Here is a 15,952-nt window from a genome sequence, read left to right as displayed (position 1 = left end):
TTCATATCATTATTATTCATAATAGCTAAAATGTGGAAGCAATTCAAGTGTCCATTTGGATGAATAGAGATGCAAAATGCGGTATATACATACAATGGAATATTATTCAGTTTTTAAAATGAGGAAATCTTAACACATGCTATAATATGGATGAACCTTGATATTATAGTAAGTGAAATAAGCCAGTCACAAAAAGACAAATTTTGTATGGTTCAACTTCTGTGAGATACTTAGAGTTGACAACATCATAAAGTCAAACAGTGATGCCAGAGGCTTGGGGGACAGGGAAGATGGGGAATTATTTAATGGGTGTAGTTTCTCTTTTACAAGATAGAGTTCTGGAGATGGTATTGATAGTAGCACAACATTATGACTGTAATACCCCTGAACCGTACACAAAAAATGGTTAAGATGTTACATTTTGTTTCTGTTATCACAAAATGTGGAAAAAGAAATAAAATTAGTGACCACGGTCAAAAAATATGTATTTAGTCATGTATTTTTTATAATTTCTAAAAATTATGGGAAAAGCTTTGGAGTATGGTTTCAAATTTGCAATTCAAAAAGAGAAATACAGCTCAATCTTAATGTTTTGTTGTGTTTGTCTTTTGAGGACACTATAGTAATAGATGAGTTTTCTGCTCAACCTCAAGCATAACTTGTCATTCTTTTTCACATAGATGTATTTAGGGATTTGGGGTAATCTACCAGGTGTTGTGAAATGTCAGATGGAACAAGCACTTCATCTTGATTTTGGAACTGAATTGGAACCAAGAAAAGAAATAGTATTATTTGATAAGCCAACTAGGGGAACTACTGTACAGAAGTTCAAAGAAATGGTCTACAGTCTATTTAAAGTAAGTAAAGCCATCCGCATGTTGCTAGTGTGAAATGGTATGCTCTTCTGGAAGAGTTGACAGGACCTCATCACAAGCCATACAGATGTGCTATCTTTGATTAAGTCAGGGACTCCACCTTGAGTTTGACATTATAGCTGACACACATTTTTTTAGAGTGAAATATAATCAGTACGCTCTGCAAAGTACTTTTTAAAATTTTAAAGAAATACTAATGAAAAGATTAAAAATATTAAAAGATGAAAATAGGATTTTGGAGTCTTTTTTTATTGCTTTTGTATTTTCACTCAAAATCTTTCACTTTGGACAGTTTACATTTCTCAGACTATTTTATCCCAGGAACCTTCACAGGAAAATACTTTTTAACCTTCAATATTGGGAAAAAGCAACCTGAACAAAGTAATTCTGTTGTGTTATCTATAAAATAGAAAATAATTTTCAGTTGACACTTATTATAACTTTGCATATGAACACATTACACTGCAATTTTGCAAGTGAATATGACAAGGAATAATTACCATCTTTACTATTTTTCTATAGGGTGTAAGGGGGCACACGGAGTTCAGACAGCCATTTCTTAAACACACGAATATACTTAGCCAAGTAGGTTTACTGCAATTACATAAAACATACTTCTGATTCACTTAAGCATCATATTTGGAGGTGTATTAAATTCCCTTATGTGGATTCTGTAGCAAGATACTTACTTAGCATGGTAATAATCCCCATTAAGTTAGTATGTTACATGACGTATTTTTCATTCTTTTTGTATAAATTGCCAAATTCCTATCTTTACATAGGCAAAGTTGGGTGACCAAGGAAACCTCTCCGAACTGGTTAATCTCATCTTGACAGTGGCTGATGGAGACAAAGATGGTCAGGTTTCCTTGGGAGAAGCTAAGTCAGCATGGGCACTTCTTCAATTAAATGAATTTCTTCTCATGGTGATACTTCAAGATAAAGAACACACTCCCAAACTAATGGGCTTCTGTGGCGATCTCTATGTGATGGAAAGTGTTGAATATACCTCTCTTTATGGAATAAGCCTTCCATGGGTCATTGAACTTTTTATTCCATCTGGATTCAGAAGAAGCATGGATCAGTTGTTCACACCATCATGGCCTAGAAAGGCTAAAATAGCCATAGGACTTCTGGAATTTGTGGAAGATGTTTTCCATGGGCCCTATGGAAACTTCCTCATGTGTGACACTAGTGCCAGAAACCTAGGGTATAATGACAAGTATGATTTGAAAATGGTGGACATGAGAAAAATTGTGCCAGAGACAAACCTTAAACAACTTATAAAGGATCGTCACTGTGAGTCTGATTTGGACTGTGTTTATGGCACGGATTGTCGAACTAGCTGTGATCAGAGTACAATGAGGTGTACTTCCGAAGTGATACAACCAAACTTGGCGAAAGCCTGTCAGTTACTCAAAGACTACCTACTGCGTGGTGCTCCAAGTGAAATTCGTGAAGAATTAGAAAAGCAGCTTTATTCTTGCATTGCTCTCAAAGTCACAGCAACTCAAATGGAAATGGAACATTCTTTGATACTAAATAACCTAAAAACGTTACTATGGAAGAAAATTTCCTATACAAATGACTCTTAGTTCCTTTGGACATGTGACCATTTTAGGAAACCTACTTCTGAAGAAAAATTCTGAGCATCCTTCAAAAAATACGTTTTAAATCCCCGACTTAAAATTCCTTTCCCCGGTCCTAAGAAGCCATCTTAAAATACATGTGGATTGCTGAAGTACTGGCAGGAGGTACAGGATCAACAGGTCCAAAAAGATTTCATTCCTGCCCTTTTAGAAGCCCTGGTACATTTTCCAGTACATTCACTGTGTAACTATTTTGACTGATGACTTAAAACAATGCTGTGAAAAGCCTCATTCCATAAATACCAACAGTGAGAGTATTTTGTTTGTTAGCCAAAATGTCATTGCTGGAAACATTTGTCTACATTGAAGCTGCTGTTTTAAAAAAAGAGTTTATACATAAATTTACTAAAGTCTTAGCATGGTAAAGTTTGCACATTAACAGAAATTAAGACTGCAAAGCAGGTAAATTAAAATTACTCCTTTACAAACAAGCATTGGGTTATCATGGTTTGTTATATTATGAACACATTTTAACTTAACTCTAATTTAGACATGAAATATGGCTTCAGAACGAGACTCTTACTGAGCCTCTTAAAATGCTATCGGGAAGTATTCTACCTGGCAATGTATACTGCCAGTTGAGAGAGGCTGAAACTGGGTAAGCTTTCACCATCCTAGATTCCAAGGGTCCACCTTATTATCAACCAGCCAACTACGTCTTTTCAAAACTGACATCACTAGGCCATAAACCCAATCCAGATCCACATATCCTGAAGTTAAGCTATGGTGAAGTTCTTTATAAGCAGGAAGCTGAAATAATGGAACTTAGAATAATCCTCCATTTCTAAACAGTTATTTTCTGTTGGCCAAAGGGCTATTTCTTAACACATGTGAATTTATTCATGTTAATTTAACATTTCTCATGTAAATTTGATATAAGGGATTAATAGCACTTTTTATACTTTCATTTCTATTCAGATTTGGCATATACCATTAACATCTTCCTAGAATGAAACATCTCCTTTAGAGAAAAGACCCAGTGTTTTCTAACTCAAAGTTTTCTCCTGGTTTCAAATGTTTTAAAATTATGTGACCTTCACTGGACAGTTCTTTCAAAAATTGGAAGCCACGGATCAGTACCGATTTTGCTTACTTCTACACTGTATACCTTAAAGGTACTTTTCCTTACCACTAATCATCCGGTTACAATAAATGAATAGAAGAAATTATTTCCTAGTAGATGGTTGGTCTGTTGCTTGCCAGACTTTTTAGGAAGAATGCACAATTTGAGGGACAACTCCTGGGGAAAGCAGAAGCCCAAGAAGCAGGTGTGAACTTGAGTCAATATGCAAGACAACCTTTTCTGGAAAAAGCTGTTTGTTTCTTGAAGAAAAAAACTGTCAACTCCTCTGCTTTTACAGTTCAGAGTATTTCCTGGTTTCATTAACAAGAGCTTAACACAGGAATAGATGCTTGGTCAATAATTTTATTATTGTTTTTATCTGAAAAAACTTCCTAGAAAATTGTGATTTGGTATATTAGCTCTCAGCAGCCCGCTCCTGAGCTCTAAGGAAGCTTGCTTTCTTCTGAGCTACCCGATCTTTCTTCTGGGCAAGAGACATTTTGGGACGGTTCCACCTACAGAACAAAGTAAAATTAAGAGACAGAAATGTGATTTTTAAAAACCATAGCTAAAGGTAGAAAAACTTAACTTTCATTGCAGAAGATAAAAACCTGTAATCAGATGAAGGTCAAATAATCCAAGTTCCAGTACACATACTTTTTTATGATCTTAAGCTTACTTTCCCAAACCCCAACTTTTGTAATAGCGTCCCTATTATCACACAGGCCAAAGTCAAACAAACATGTTAGTATGCTCACTCATTAAGTATTATTTTCTACTCATTCAAACACCAAAATGTTTGATGAATAGAAGTAGAAAATAATTCTTTTTAGTTTATTAAAAAATTAACTGCATAGTTATGCTGTATTAGGATAGAATGGGCCACCTCAGTAGCTTGAGGTTAATACATTTCTATCACCACAATTACTTTAGCAAACCTGGTTCCCCTCACTTCTGCAACATCATGCAGAGTTAGTGATCGAGTTTGCACAATTTCACTAAGAGTCTAAGATTGAACAAGGCAGGGAACGAACCCCTCCCAACCTTTCTCTTGAAAATACAATGGTAAGACACATACCTCTTCTTTTTAACTTCCTTCTTAGGCTTCTTCTCATAAACTGGATTCTCTCGTATAGCAGTGTGAGCTTTCTTATACATCTCCTCCATCTGAAACAAAGCACAGCAAACAGTACTTGGTTTCATCTCCCAAGCCCTACACAGTAACGTGTTACTGTATTCTCTATTTTGCCTGTCCTTCTAAGCAAGATTCTCAAAAGGAACTAAACCAGGCCAATGTTGGTTATCTACTTAAATCTCTAAATGTAACCCACCTAAGAAATTTCTCATTTTTACTACAGGCAACATGAATTGACACGATTCAGAATAGAAATTCAGTCTTACTCAAGAAAAATCAGTGACCTCTGAGGAATTCAACTAGACTTCCTGAGTCACTCAAGTTTAAAGCAAATTGACTTCCGTATAAACACTTTATGCTCATTTAAAATACTGTCTGACCTACGTTCTTAAAAGTGAGGATACATTTCGAAACAAAGTATTTGAGATGTTAAAATGAAGAGTCTATGGGGCCAATAAACAACCGCCAAATTCTTGGCACCTCCCAGACTTGTCAGATTTACATTTCCCACTGATGTCTTTCAAAGCTATTTCATTGTATACCAGAGACCTCTTCTACTTACTACCACGAGTCACTGGTATATTAGGCCTCTGTAAAACCAGAAAGAGGTCTGAGTTTCCCTAGAAAACTATGAAAAACTATTCAATTAGGTATCTTAATCAGAATTTTGTTCTGAAACTCATCAAAAAATAATGTTGCAATACTGAATTGTTTCAATTACTGCCCCCACATAAATGACTACTGATCCTGTGGAAGATTTAAGTCATGAAGAAAAAGCTCTAGAAATGCCTGAATGTTCATGATCCAAATCTAGTTTATTGTAGAATAATAAAAAACTCACTCACTGAAGAATGAATGAGTCAAGGTAATCCAGGTCTCTAAAATTACTCATTCAATGTGAAGAAATGGTACTATTACATGCATTTGTATTAAGTTTAGCAAAATGAAAATAATGCAAAAACTCTAATGCACTTGAAATCTCAACTACCTAAATCCCCTTTGAAAGTTCACTTCTGTTTATTAACAGCTCTCCACTGTACTTAACAAATGCATCTGATGACTTCAAATGTAGTCATTTAACAAATCTAAGCAACCCAGTTCATTCCTTCCAAGAGATCAGACAAGAAATATAACCATGTATGTAGATGACAGTTAGATAACACTGCCTGTTAAAGACACATCAGATGTCCGCAGAGGATTTCAGAGGCATGCAAAAGGCAAGAGACCTCCACAGATAAAATTAATGAGCTAGCTGGAAAAGTACATCAACCAGTGCTCTAGCTGAGATATAGCATGTGTATATAGGAAAGCATTAGGAAATAGACATCTGAAAGCACAGATTGAGTTTGAAACATTTTGAGCAAGATATGGTTTAGGAAGAAAAATTATGCAGGCTAAGTAGGATTATAGTCAAAGTGAAGACCCCCTACCAAGATGAGGTCTTTCCTAGCTCAAAAACTCAAGCTACGTGTTTATTCAGCTGAAGACTGTGTACTGAGCACACAAATACAGAAAGAGATCTTTTCTCAATTACAACTCTATGGGTGTATCAAAACAGAAACCATCCCTATCTGACTTTTAACCTAACCTACCCTAGGTCCAACATCCCAATTTCATTCTAAGCCAACAGCTTGAGTCTGTCTACACCAATGAACACACCCATATTCAACATCTAAATGTTAACCTGAAATAAAACTGTATCATTCACACACCAAAAACAAGTAGAAAGCCTAGTTCTACAAATTAACCAAACACAGGCATTTTTAGTTAAAATGTTTACCATGTCTGGAGTCACGTTGTTCTTTATGTACTGGGAGAACTGTTTCTTGTAAGCATCTTCATCTTCTTCCATTAGGTAGCGCATGTAATCTGCAACGTTCTGCCCCATGATGTGTTTCCGATGTACTTCTGCATTGAATTCCTTGCTTTCTGAATCATAACCAGGGAATCGTTTGGTACTAAAATAAAGTTTTTCACATTTTAGTACACACTGACTGAAATCAGTTCACTAACGAGTTCATTTCAGTAGCTGCCATCAGTCCCGTCTTGAAACAATTAATTGCATCATATGCAACCAAAGGACCAACTATGACTGCTCAGTTAGTGGGGTATCATCATTCAGCAGCTCCGATAGAAAAGAAAATTCATTGCAGGATAGAAAAGAAAATCATGCCACAAGCACCTCTGAAAACCATTAAATGAACCAAGGCTTCCCACCAGTCTAAAGTTCATTTTCCTTAGCACAGGAGGAAAACGTTTCAAAACTGCTTCCTACAAAATCCTAAAAGGTACATGGGGATAAGTTATTTAAGATCCTATATAATGGGTACCTTGCAAAAGACCTGCAGGTCTCCAAAAAGAATACCCATCCCCCAACGCTACATTATAAACAAAGTTCCATTCAGGTTATATTGTATATAGGATCACTGCTGGCCCCATTCCCCAAAGACATCTATGACCAAAAATTTTGGTTATTAAATCACCAACCATTAAAATATCCAAGCTAATACATCACTTTAAGATGCACATACTCAAAAAACACACAAATAGCATTAACTAAACTAAGGAACTACCAAATTAAAAGAAGTTACTTAGCTTCTAAGAACAGCCTGTAATCTTATTTGCAGTTGAAAAGTTGAGAAATCTGCTTGTTTTTGCTCATCGCCTTTTCCCCTTGAGTTCACATTTTTCTGTAACTCAGTAAAGCAATTTTCATTTTGAATGAAAAAAGAAAATGCATTGGAAGGGGAGTAGTAGAAATGAGCATTCAATTTTAACCAAAACTAAGTTATACACAAAATGTAGTGGTTTTAACCCAGATCTTCCATTTATTGGCTCCAAAACCTTCAAAAAATCATCTACCTCTGAATCTCAGTCTCTTCATTTACAGAAAACACTACAATTCATTCCTGCCCTGCCAGATTCCTTTTACACAGAACTGAGCATATGGCAGGCACACAATGATATCTACCTATTACTTTTGATTCCGTAAACTCCATAGCCCAACCAGTTAGAATAAGGAAAACACTGGAGTCTAGGCAATGAGGCCTCAAATACTAGTTACCTGTGAGGGATAGATAATCCTCCATCCACAGCTCCCTTGAGGGCCCCAAAAACTTTATTTCCAGTAGTAGTTCTGGCAAGCCCTGCATCCAAATAGCAGGTAAAGGCACCAGGCTGACCATCAATGCTTTCCACATTGTATTCATCTCCCGTCACCTCCACTTGGCCTTCATAAATCTTGTCCATGCCAAACCTATTAAGAAGCTATTAAGAAAGAAGCCAGTCTAAATACCTGTCTGCATATAGTCAGATAACTCTAAAAGTACCTCATGTCACAACTTTAAATAATGAAATGACCTCTTGATAGCTGGAAAAAATTTCCTTCTAATTCACTTATCCCTTTATTCTACTTTTAAATACCAATTTTTAAATGCTACAAAAAATATGACATTCAATTTCACCCACAACTCTTAAGAACTTTCATAGCTTCTCAGTCTTTGATACATGTGAATACTTAATTAAAATGCACCACACTATTTACTCAAGGGAGGTAATCACATTCCTCGTCATATATGGCTACAATTCAACAACCAAATATTAAGTGCTATCACATGTAGTTTTGTTTGATTAAAGTATTACCAGCAGGATCCTAAGCTGAAGAAAACATCTTTTGTGGCTATACTCGCCAACTACTTTAGGTTAATTCGGGCCATTCCTGCGCTAGTAAATGCCATCTAGCTACTGGTTTCAACCACAAGCAGTGCCTCTGCACCAGGCTGCTCTCATATTAAGTGACCATTCCCCACCCACACTCGACCATGTTCATAACCATAGAAAATGTGGGTCCCCAACAATGATGCATTTTTAACAATTCCGTTGCAAAATAAGGTAATTGAGAAAATAAAGATAAGCCAAAAATCACCTTTTCATCTTTCTGCTTATTACAGGAAATGCTGCTGAGAAGCAAAAATGATTAAAACAAAAACAAATACCTCAGGAACTCCTGCCCCCACAAAAAGACACTGCTCCTCAAAATTTACCATGCAAATAAATAAATCACTTAAACATCCTATTAAAATATCTGAGGGTCTGGAGTAGTTTGCATTTTTAATGGATGCTCGTGGTCAGAGCTATACTTCTGAGCAGCAAGTCTGCACTGCTCAACATTGTAAGCCACTGACCAACCCCAAGTGGCTACTCAAATTTTAGCTAAAAACTCAGTTCTTCAGTAGCACTAGCCATATTTCCAGTGCTCAATAGCCACATGTGGCTAGTGACTACCATATCAGACAGTACAGATTACAGATACCCATTGAGACAGAAAATTCTATTGGTTTAGATTCTGCTGGTCTAGATATACCCAACGAACAGGCCAGAAAACAGGAAAACAAACTATTTCCCAAAGCATTAGAAAATGCAGTGCTGTCTCATTCAAATTTGTGTTTATAAATTATCTTCCCTGCTCTTTTAAGCCATAGGGCAATGGTAGGTACTCCCCTGAAGCCAACAGCTGAGGGTATCTTATCCACGTACGAATATTTATCTTGCAGATGCTGCAAACCATAAGCTAACCCCCAAATAAATCAATTAAAGTCATCTTATACATACCCTGCGGGCCAGCAGCAGGCCAGTACAATATGCTGCAGCATAATTTGTCAGGCCAACCTTCACACCATACTTAGGGAGTTCATGAGCATAAGCTGCACAAACTATCATATCTCCTTCGATACGGGCATAAGCAATCTGTAAGAGAAAAACCAGGTTAGTAATCAGTGCTTTCACTGTTTCCTTGTCTTAAGTATATTCCTTCTTAAAGGACTCAGGAAAATAAAGCCCGACATAGGCCTGCTTCACTTAAAATCTGTCTGCTAAACACACTTACCTGCAACTAGTTTTGGTTCAGTCAACTTCAGCAGTTAGGTTTGTGAGTCTGTAAGTATGTTGACTGTCACCTTAAGGCTAAAATTACCACACAGACACTGAATATAAATGCCTATGGAATAAGTCATATTGTAGTTCCTTACTCCTAAATACTGGTAAGACTCTTAGTTGGGTCAGATGGTGAACTAAAGTCAAAAAGGAATCCTCGATTATTTCAAACATCTTTTAAACCAAGAACATGTAAGCCTAACAATGTCTCAGATACCTAATGTTTAGTTACCTGAACTGAGGCGGGAAGGAGAGACACCACCTGCACAATCAACCAATCAGTTTGTTCAAAAAACATGTGTGCCTGTCCCCTGCAAAGGTTCAGCAAATCTTAACTATGAAAACTTTCCCTAGCTTTAAGAGCCCAGAAATCTAACTTCTAGGAGCAAACGGCCACTTTCTGGAGATCTTTTATGTGGGAGACACCTTCGTACATATTAAAACTTACTTCAAACAATAAGCAGGAGTAAGAACAATCTCAAGAATCTAATTTAACCTTCACAACTACCTACCTCTTCAATGAGTAGTGTAATGTGGCATGTATGGCCATACATCTGAAGTCAGGACTTAGTCTGTGACAAAATCTATCATTCTACTGGAATTACAATGGGCAAGAATTTCTACTTAGTCTCAAAGATTTCCTCCTACCTCTCCACCAAAAAGCACATTATCCTAAATTTCTCTATTCTTCTTTTCCCCCGCCTAGAAAATGAATGGGACTAAACTAAGTCAGGACTGCCAAACATGGCTGACTTTTAGAGTACTTTTTAAAGTAGCAATTCCCCAGGCTCCAACTTCAGACCTACTAAAAGGAAAAGAACGGCTCTATTTTTTGAGTGCCAGGCACTAGACTAGATTGGACCTTCTAACCCACACGGGTTCTGCTTCCCAAGTACAACTTCTCTAGCACAGTGAGTTGATGGAGGTAGGGGGCGGGCTTACCACCCATTGCTTGAAATCTATAAAACAACTTACCTGACAAATGATATCTCTGTTGGTCACACGAACTATCATCCTGTATTTGGGTGTATTGTACTTGTTTTTATCCTGAATCACCAAGCGTTTCCGAGCATAGTAATCAGTTTTTCCCTCTGAAAGAAAAAAAAATTTAAGAAAAAAGAAAAGTCCACTCCACTGCAGATTCTAATATTGTGAACATGAAAAACGGACCATACCTCGCCGTCTTCTAAATTTTACTTGGTATCTCTTGAAGTAGGCCTTATTCTTAACAACTTTCACAAACCCCTTTAAGAAAAGAGAATATTAATCAAAATTTTGATGTTTTAGCTTGATACATCTGACACTTGGGTTAACACTGTAAAAAAAAACACTTGAACTTCAAGAATGAAGCCAACAACACAACTGTTACTTTTGTAGATTTCAGCAATTTTTCTCGAACCAACTGGGGTCAAGAATCACTTTTCTTCTACTTTGTACCTGTCAAGACTGATAGTTTCATTAAGCACAATAGAAGTGAACCGCTGGGAAAAGGTGGAATGAAAAAACACAAAACGCAGGCCAATTTCTTCCTATATTCCCTAGATAATAAGGTCGTGACATTCCTTTTTAAGGTTTTGATCGTTTACTCTCAGCTTCTGTACTTGTTTCCTCGCTGACTAGCACTGATCCTTGTGCCTGCCACTCTCGCAAAGCACTGTTGCTCTCTAGACAGTAATCTTGCCAAACATCAGTCTGTTCTAAACAATGTAAGTCCCGTCTCGAGGACTTAACCTATTCCCCTCACTTTCCACGAACCTTTTCAAACGTCTTAATAACTTGCCACAAAACTCAACTCGACAAGAGCATATTTAGCAATTAAGCCCAGCTAAGCAGCACTGTCCCCATCAACTAAAGCCAACATCCCATCCCCCAAATCATAAAAACTAGTGCCAGCGACAGTCTAGAGAAAGAGACAGGAAACGGAAACCAAACTAAGTGAGCTTCTTTCCGGGGTCCAGGGAAGCCACAACCTTCAAGCTCTCTACTGACAGTTTTGGCTGGAAACCGACTTCCTCAGCCCAACAACACAAGCTTTCTGAAAGCCCCGCTGGCCGCGACGCTCCCCGAAACTCCCACTACACGGTCAGGAGCGGAGCGGGGGCCGGTCTCCACTCAGGCGCACGAATGCACGCACTCCTCCCCGCCCGGCGCCTACCAGTGCCCCTCGGCGCGCTGGCAACACCCGCAGCCTGTCTGCTGAAGTCACTCCTCTCCCCAGTCCGCCGCCTCAAGCCCAGCTCTTCTTCGTCAACCCCTCCCCGCCCCCGCCTCCAGCTTGCACGCCGGGCGGCAGCCATTAAGGCCACGCTGGGAGCCGCGGCCCGACCACGACAGAGCCCATAATCTAACGCCATCCGACCCCTGCACCGCCCAAGATGAACCTTAGGCCGTCGTTCGGGCACAGAGAGGGAACCCCCGTGCATCCGCAGCCCCCAAATCGGTACAGCAACTCACCATGGTGAGGATTGGACACCGGCGTCTGCGGCTCGCCACAGACCTGCAGGCCCAGCAGCGCTCCGGGAGGGTAGAAAAGGCCGCGGCCCGTGCGCAGGCGCAGTATGTAGCGTCGTCGATCACGCGAGCGACGTGCGGAAGAGAGAGCGCGCGGGCCGTAGGCGTGCGGCGTGCCGTCCCCTGCTGGCTGGAGGACCGCTGCCAGCCTGCGCCGCGCCGTCGCAAACCGACGCGGAGGGGTCCCAACGCTCATGGCTGATGGTCTGACAAGGATGGGCGGTGAGCGGCAACAGAGACTAACCTATATGACAATGCTAGGGATTTGTTTCATAACATACTACTTTTGCAAGAAGGAAAAAAAGTTTTAAAAGTTAAATAGAATGAATTTCCGCTGGAGCCCTTTTGCTCACTCCAGGACTCTAGCTCTTGAATATTCAGCCCGATCCAGAGCACACGGGGTCCCCGCAGGAGGCCTTGGCTTGGTGCCGCAATCCGGGGTCAAGGGACCCTCCTCTGCCTTCCCACAGCCCCTTTGAACCTGCTTGGGCTCGCTGTGGATTGTCAACCCCCTGACAGTGGGTCCTGCTGTGAAGTTCACTTTAAAAGCCCTAGCACCCAGCACAGTGCTGACATTCAGTAAGTACTTGGTATTTGCCAAATGGTAAAAACAACAAAAACTGCTTCGCGGCTCTCTCCTTCCTGTCTCCTTTTCCCTCCGTCGTCTTGCCTGATCCCTGACGGCCTCATTCCCTTCCTCCATCTCTCTGAGCTTAACTTTTTTCTCTAAGACCTTTTCAAAATTCTTTTAAAACTAATTGTAACTGGGGAATGAGCAGTTCCCTTTTCCTATTCTCCACACGGAGACTGAGGAGGACCAATCAACCAGCCAAACAAAAAAAGCACCTAAGGGGAAAGTATTTCTTCCCTCAGTGAACAGTATTTCAAAGGTGGTCTTTGGACTATTACATGAGAATAATTTGCATATTAGTTAAAATGCAGATATCTGAATATCCCCCTTCTTTACTGAATCAGACTTGCTAGTTTTAGGACTGAGAATCTGCATTTTAAATTTGACCTCAATCTTAGTCAAGTCAGGAGGTCTCAGAAAAGCAGAAAACAAATCCTTTTTTGCCCAATAATGGGACATACTGACTGTACCAGCAAAAGACAAATTGCTTACAGTACAGCAATTAAAAATATTCCCATCCTCAGGATGAATTTTAATTCTATACCTCCATCGTCCAGTGATTCAACCCTGCTATTGGGACATGGGTGTGCATGAGTTTAATCTAGCAGGAAAGACTCAATTTATAAACTGCTCTCTGTCCAAAATGAAGTAGGATCTGCCGAACAGCTCAACAAGATTAAGTGGCTCCAAAAATCTGGCACTAGAATAAATCAGAATTATGATTCCAATTTCTTCTGGCTTCATTTTATGAACTCCTTATATAACAGGAAAAATATACATTGAGTCCACTCTGGCACATGTTAATAGAGTCCTCAAGGAGAAAAGTTAAAACACTTCTCATTGGCAAGTGTGGTTCAATCTTTCTTGAGCAGCTTTTGGAAGTGTAAAGAAAGAATCATAGAAATTGTATTTTAGAAAATAGTTAAAGACCTTAATTTGGTTATTAGCCTACAAAAGGAGCTACACATCTTGGTCAGGCCCTGATCCGCTGGAGGTGGAAGCATCAGGAAGGGAACACTCTACCTGGAAGTAGGCCTGCCCCTAACATTTGCATACTTTAGGTCAAAGTACATATGAAGGCCTACATACCATTCATCTGAATATTTAGAAGTTGTGAAGCAAGCTAACACATTGTTGAATTAAATATATTTTATCCTCCTTATCCTGCTTTTTACCTTTTAAGTCTTTATAACAACAAAATTTAAAACATGTACCTTTTCCCCTTGGTTGCAGCTGGGGGCTTGTGGCTGGTGTGGCTGGTGTGGCTGGCTCAGCCAGTGCTGTTAATGACACTAGGAACCAGAGGGAACTTGTCCAGCACCCTCAACCAATACAATCTTGTTCAGGTGGCAAAAGTTAAAAATCATCAGTAATGGGACACATCAACTTTGTGTGCCTCCTGACAGGATGCACAGAGAAGAACCCAGAAGTGCTTCCTGCCAAACTGATCTAATCTAATTACATAATCTATTCTGATACATGATGAAACTACAAACGAATCCAAATTGAGGGACATTCTACATAGTAACTGATCTGTATTCCTCAAAAATGACAAAATCATGATGGATAAGGAAAAACTAAGCGATTGTTTCAGATAGAGACACATATGTATATGTGTGTAAAGAAAATAAGGCGAATGTGTAAAAATGTTAACAATGGGTAATTCTGGGAGAAGGGTACATGGAAATTCTTTATATTCTTACAACCACTGGTGATGTTTTTAAATTTTAAAATTTCCGAATTAAAAAATAAGACATTGATTCCTGCTGAAGTGGAAACTATTTCATTATTTGAAATGAAAGTGAACTCAGTTTTATCAAATACGTTAACTGTATATCACAAGTAGAAAATAAATCAGCAGTTCTTAGTTCTGATAGTGATGATTTGACACCAAAATATGAAGAGATTTCTATGCTGTTACCCATATATTATGATTTGGGGGTATTGACTTACTGCCCTAATCAGCTGGGTCTGTATTGAAACAACTAACTTTCATTTTTATGATTAAAAAACCATTTAAATTATTTCAACATTTTTTTCTTTTACAATTAGTTTTTGCTTGACAAGAGTTTATGGTTATACACTGAAGGGTAGCAAATTGAGTAAGCCGCAGTTGGGTCCCTTTATTGATATTAATCCATTAGAAACATGAAATATTTTAGACCTGTAATTTTATCTAGAAAAAAATAACTCTCAATGAAAAAATCAACTTTGTTTCTTTTTTAAAAATGTGTACAGCTATGGTTTTTATGGGACAGAAAGTCAGCAAAATGTCAAAGACAACCAAACAGGACTGAGCGTGTCTGGGTGTCCTTTGATAATTCGAATGATTAATATGATAAATACATACACCATTCTTAAATTGTATTTGCTCCATAAATGTTCCTTTTCATATCTTCAGAAATCCCTATGCTCTTATTATCAAGATTCCACATCATTTGTGTTCTACAGATAGTAGTGCCAAAATGGCTAACCTTTCTTGGGTCATTATGGTTCTTAAATAATTTTTATTCATTTCAGTTAGGAGAGATTTTGCTGTGCTGCAGCAAGAGAAACTGAAGTGTTAATTAAAATTCATTAAGGCAATACTTAGATTTGGGAGTGAACCACAATTTTAACATGTCACATTCAAACAATGCAGTGATGTTGTTTGATAAATTATTGTTCCCAATAGACTACAATAAAAACTATTACTGGATATTCTGATATTGTCATAAAAACCACTGTTCCTTTTATTGTGATTTTTTTCACTGCCTCTTACAGTAGTATCTACACCCACACAGTGTGTTATTCTTCTTTGAGTATTTCAATGCTGTGGTTTGATAAAGGAAACGAAAATAGTATGTTGCTCAGTTTGTTCAAATGTCTTTTCAACCAAACTATACACTGATCTATCAGGATCAGAAACAGTCTCTATGGAAATTAGTTTTAGATTTATTTGTCCGTGAGTATTCTTCAGTCATGCAAATTTTTTTGTTTCCTTGTTTTAATTTCATTATTTTTAATTAGAATATTACATTTGTTGAATATTTCTCATGCACTTTCATTCTATTCAGAAAAAAATTTTTCTAGAATTTTAGTCCTTTAAAAAGTTAGATCTGTTTGGGATTTGAACACTTGTACTATTATTAAAAGCAAGCAATACTACATATCAAA

At 38.3% G+C, this 15,952-nt stretch overlaps 2 protein-coding genes and 2 non-coding genes across 8 annotated transcripts in view; 1 reads left to right on the top strand and 3 right to left on the bottom strand.

The window, feature by feature from the left end:
• The window catches only part of DIPK1A (divergent protein kinase domain 1A), a 139,845-nt gene extending 136,890 nt beyond the window's left edge, over nucleotides 1–2,955 (top strand). For all 5 annotated transcript variants that reach the window (XM_036906542.2, XM_057500429.1, XM_036906543.2 and 2 more), the window contains 2 exons: nucleotides 681–857; nucleotides 1,658–2,955. In XM_036906542.2, the coding sequence (XP_036762437.1) occupies nucleotides 681–857; nucleotides 1,658–2,470 (990 nt within the window). In that variant the 3' untranslated portion in view covers nucleotides 2,471–2,955. The remainder of the gene's footprint in view (nucleotides 1–680; nucleotides 858–1,657) is intronic.
• A 975-nt stretch (nucleotides 2,956–3,930) lies between these two features.
• RPL5 (ribosomal protein L5) lies at nucleotides 3,931–12,245 on the bottom strand. The gene is made up of 8 exons (XM_036906544.2): nucleotides 12,109–12,245; nucleotides 10,830–10,899; nucleotides 10,630–10,745; nucleotides 9,334–9,468; nucleotides 7,787–7,989; nucleotides 6,503–6,680; nucleotides 4,666–4,754; nucleotides 3,931–4,102 (listed from the first exon to the last, which is right to left on the bottom strand). The coding sequence occupies exons 1-8, from the start codon at nucleotides 12,109–12,111 to the stop codon at nucleotides 4,003–4,005; spliced, it is 894 nt and encodes a 297-aa protein (XP_036762439.2). The 5' UTR covers nucleotides 12,112–12,245; the 3' UTR covers nucleotides 3,931–4,002.
• LOC118923121 (small nucleolar RNA SNORA66) lies at nucleotides 4,448–4,578 on the bottom strand. Its single transcript, XR_005029065.1, has one exon. It is a non-coding gene; the product is annotated as a small nucleolar RNA SNORA66 (small nucleolar RNA).
• Nucleotides 6,751–6,845, bottom strand: LOC118923127 (small nucleolar RNA SNORD21). The gene has a single exon (XR_005029070.1). It is a non-coding gene; the product is annotated as a small nucleolar RNA SNORD21 (small nucleolar RNA).
• Nucleotides 12,246–15,952: the final 3,707 nt, after the last annotated feature.

Source organism: Manis pentadactyla, chromosome 4 (genome assembly GCF_030020395.1).
Source record: "Manis pentadactyla isolate mManPen7 chromosome 4, mManPen7.hap1, whole genome shotgun sequence".
Taxonomy (NCBI): domain Eukaryota; kingdom Metazoa; phylum Chordata; class Mammalia; order Pholidota; family Manidae; genus Manis; species Manis pentadactyla.
The sequence above is the reverse complement of the archived record's forward strand: the minus strand, read 5'-3'. Positions and strand labels throughout refer to the sequence as shown.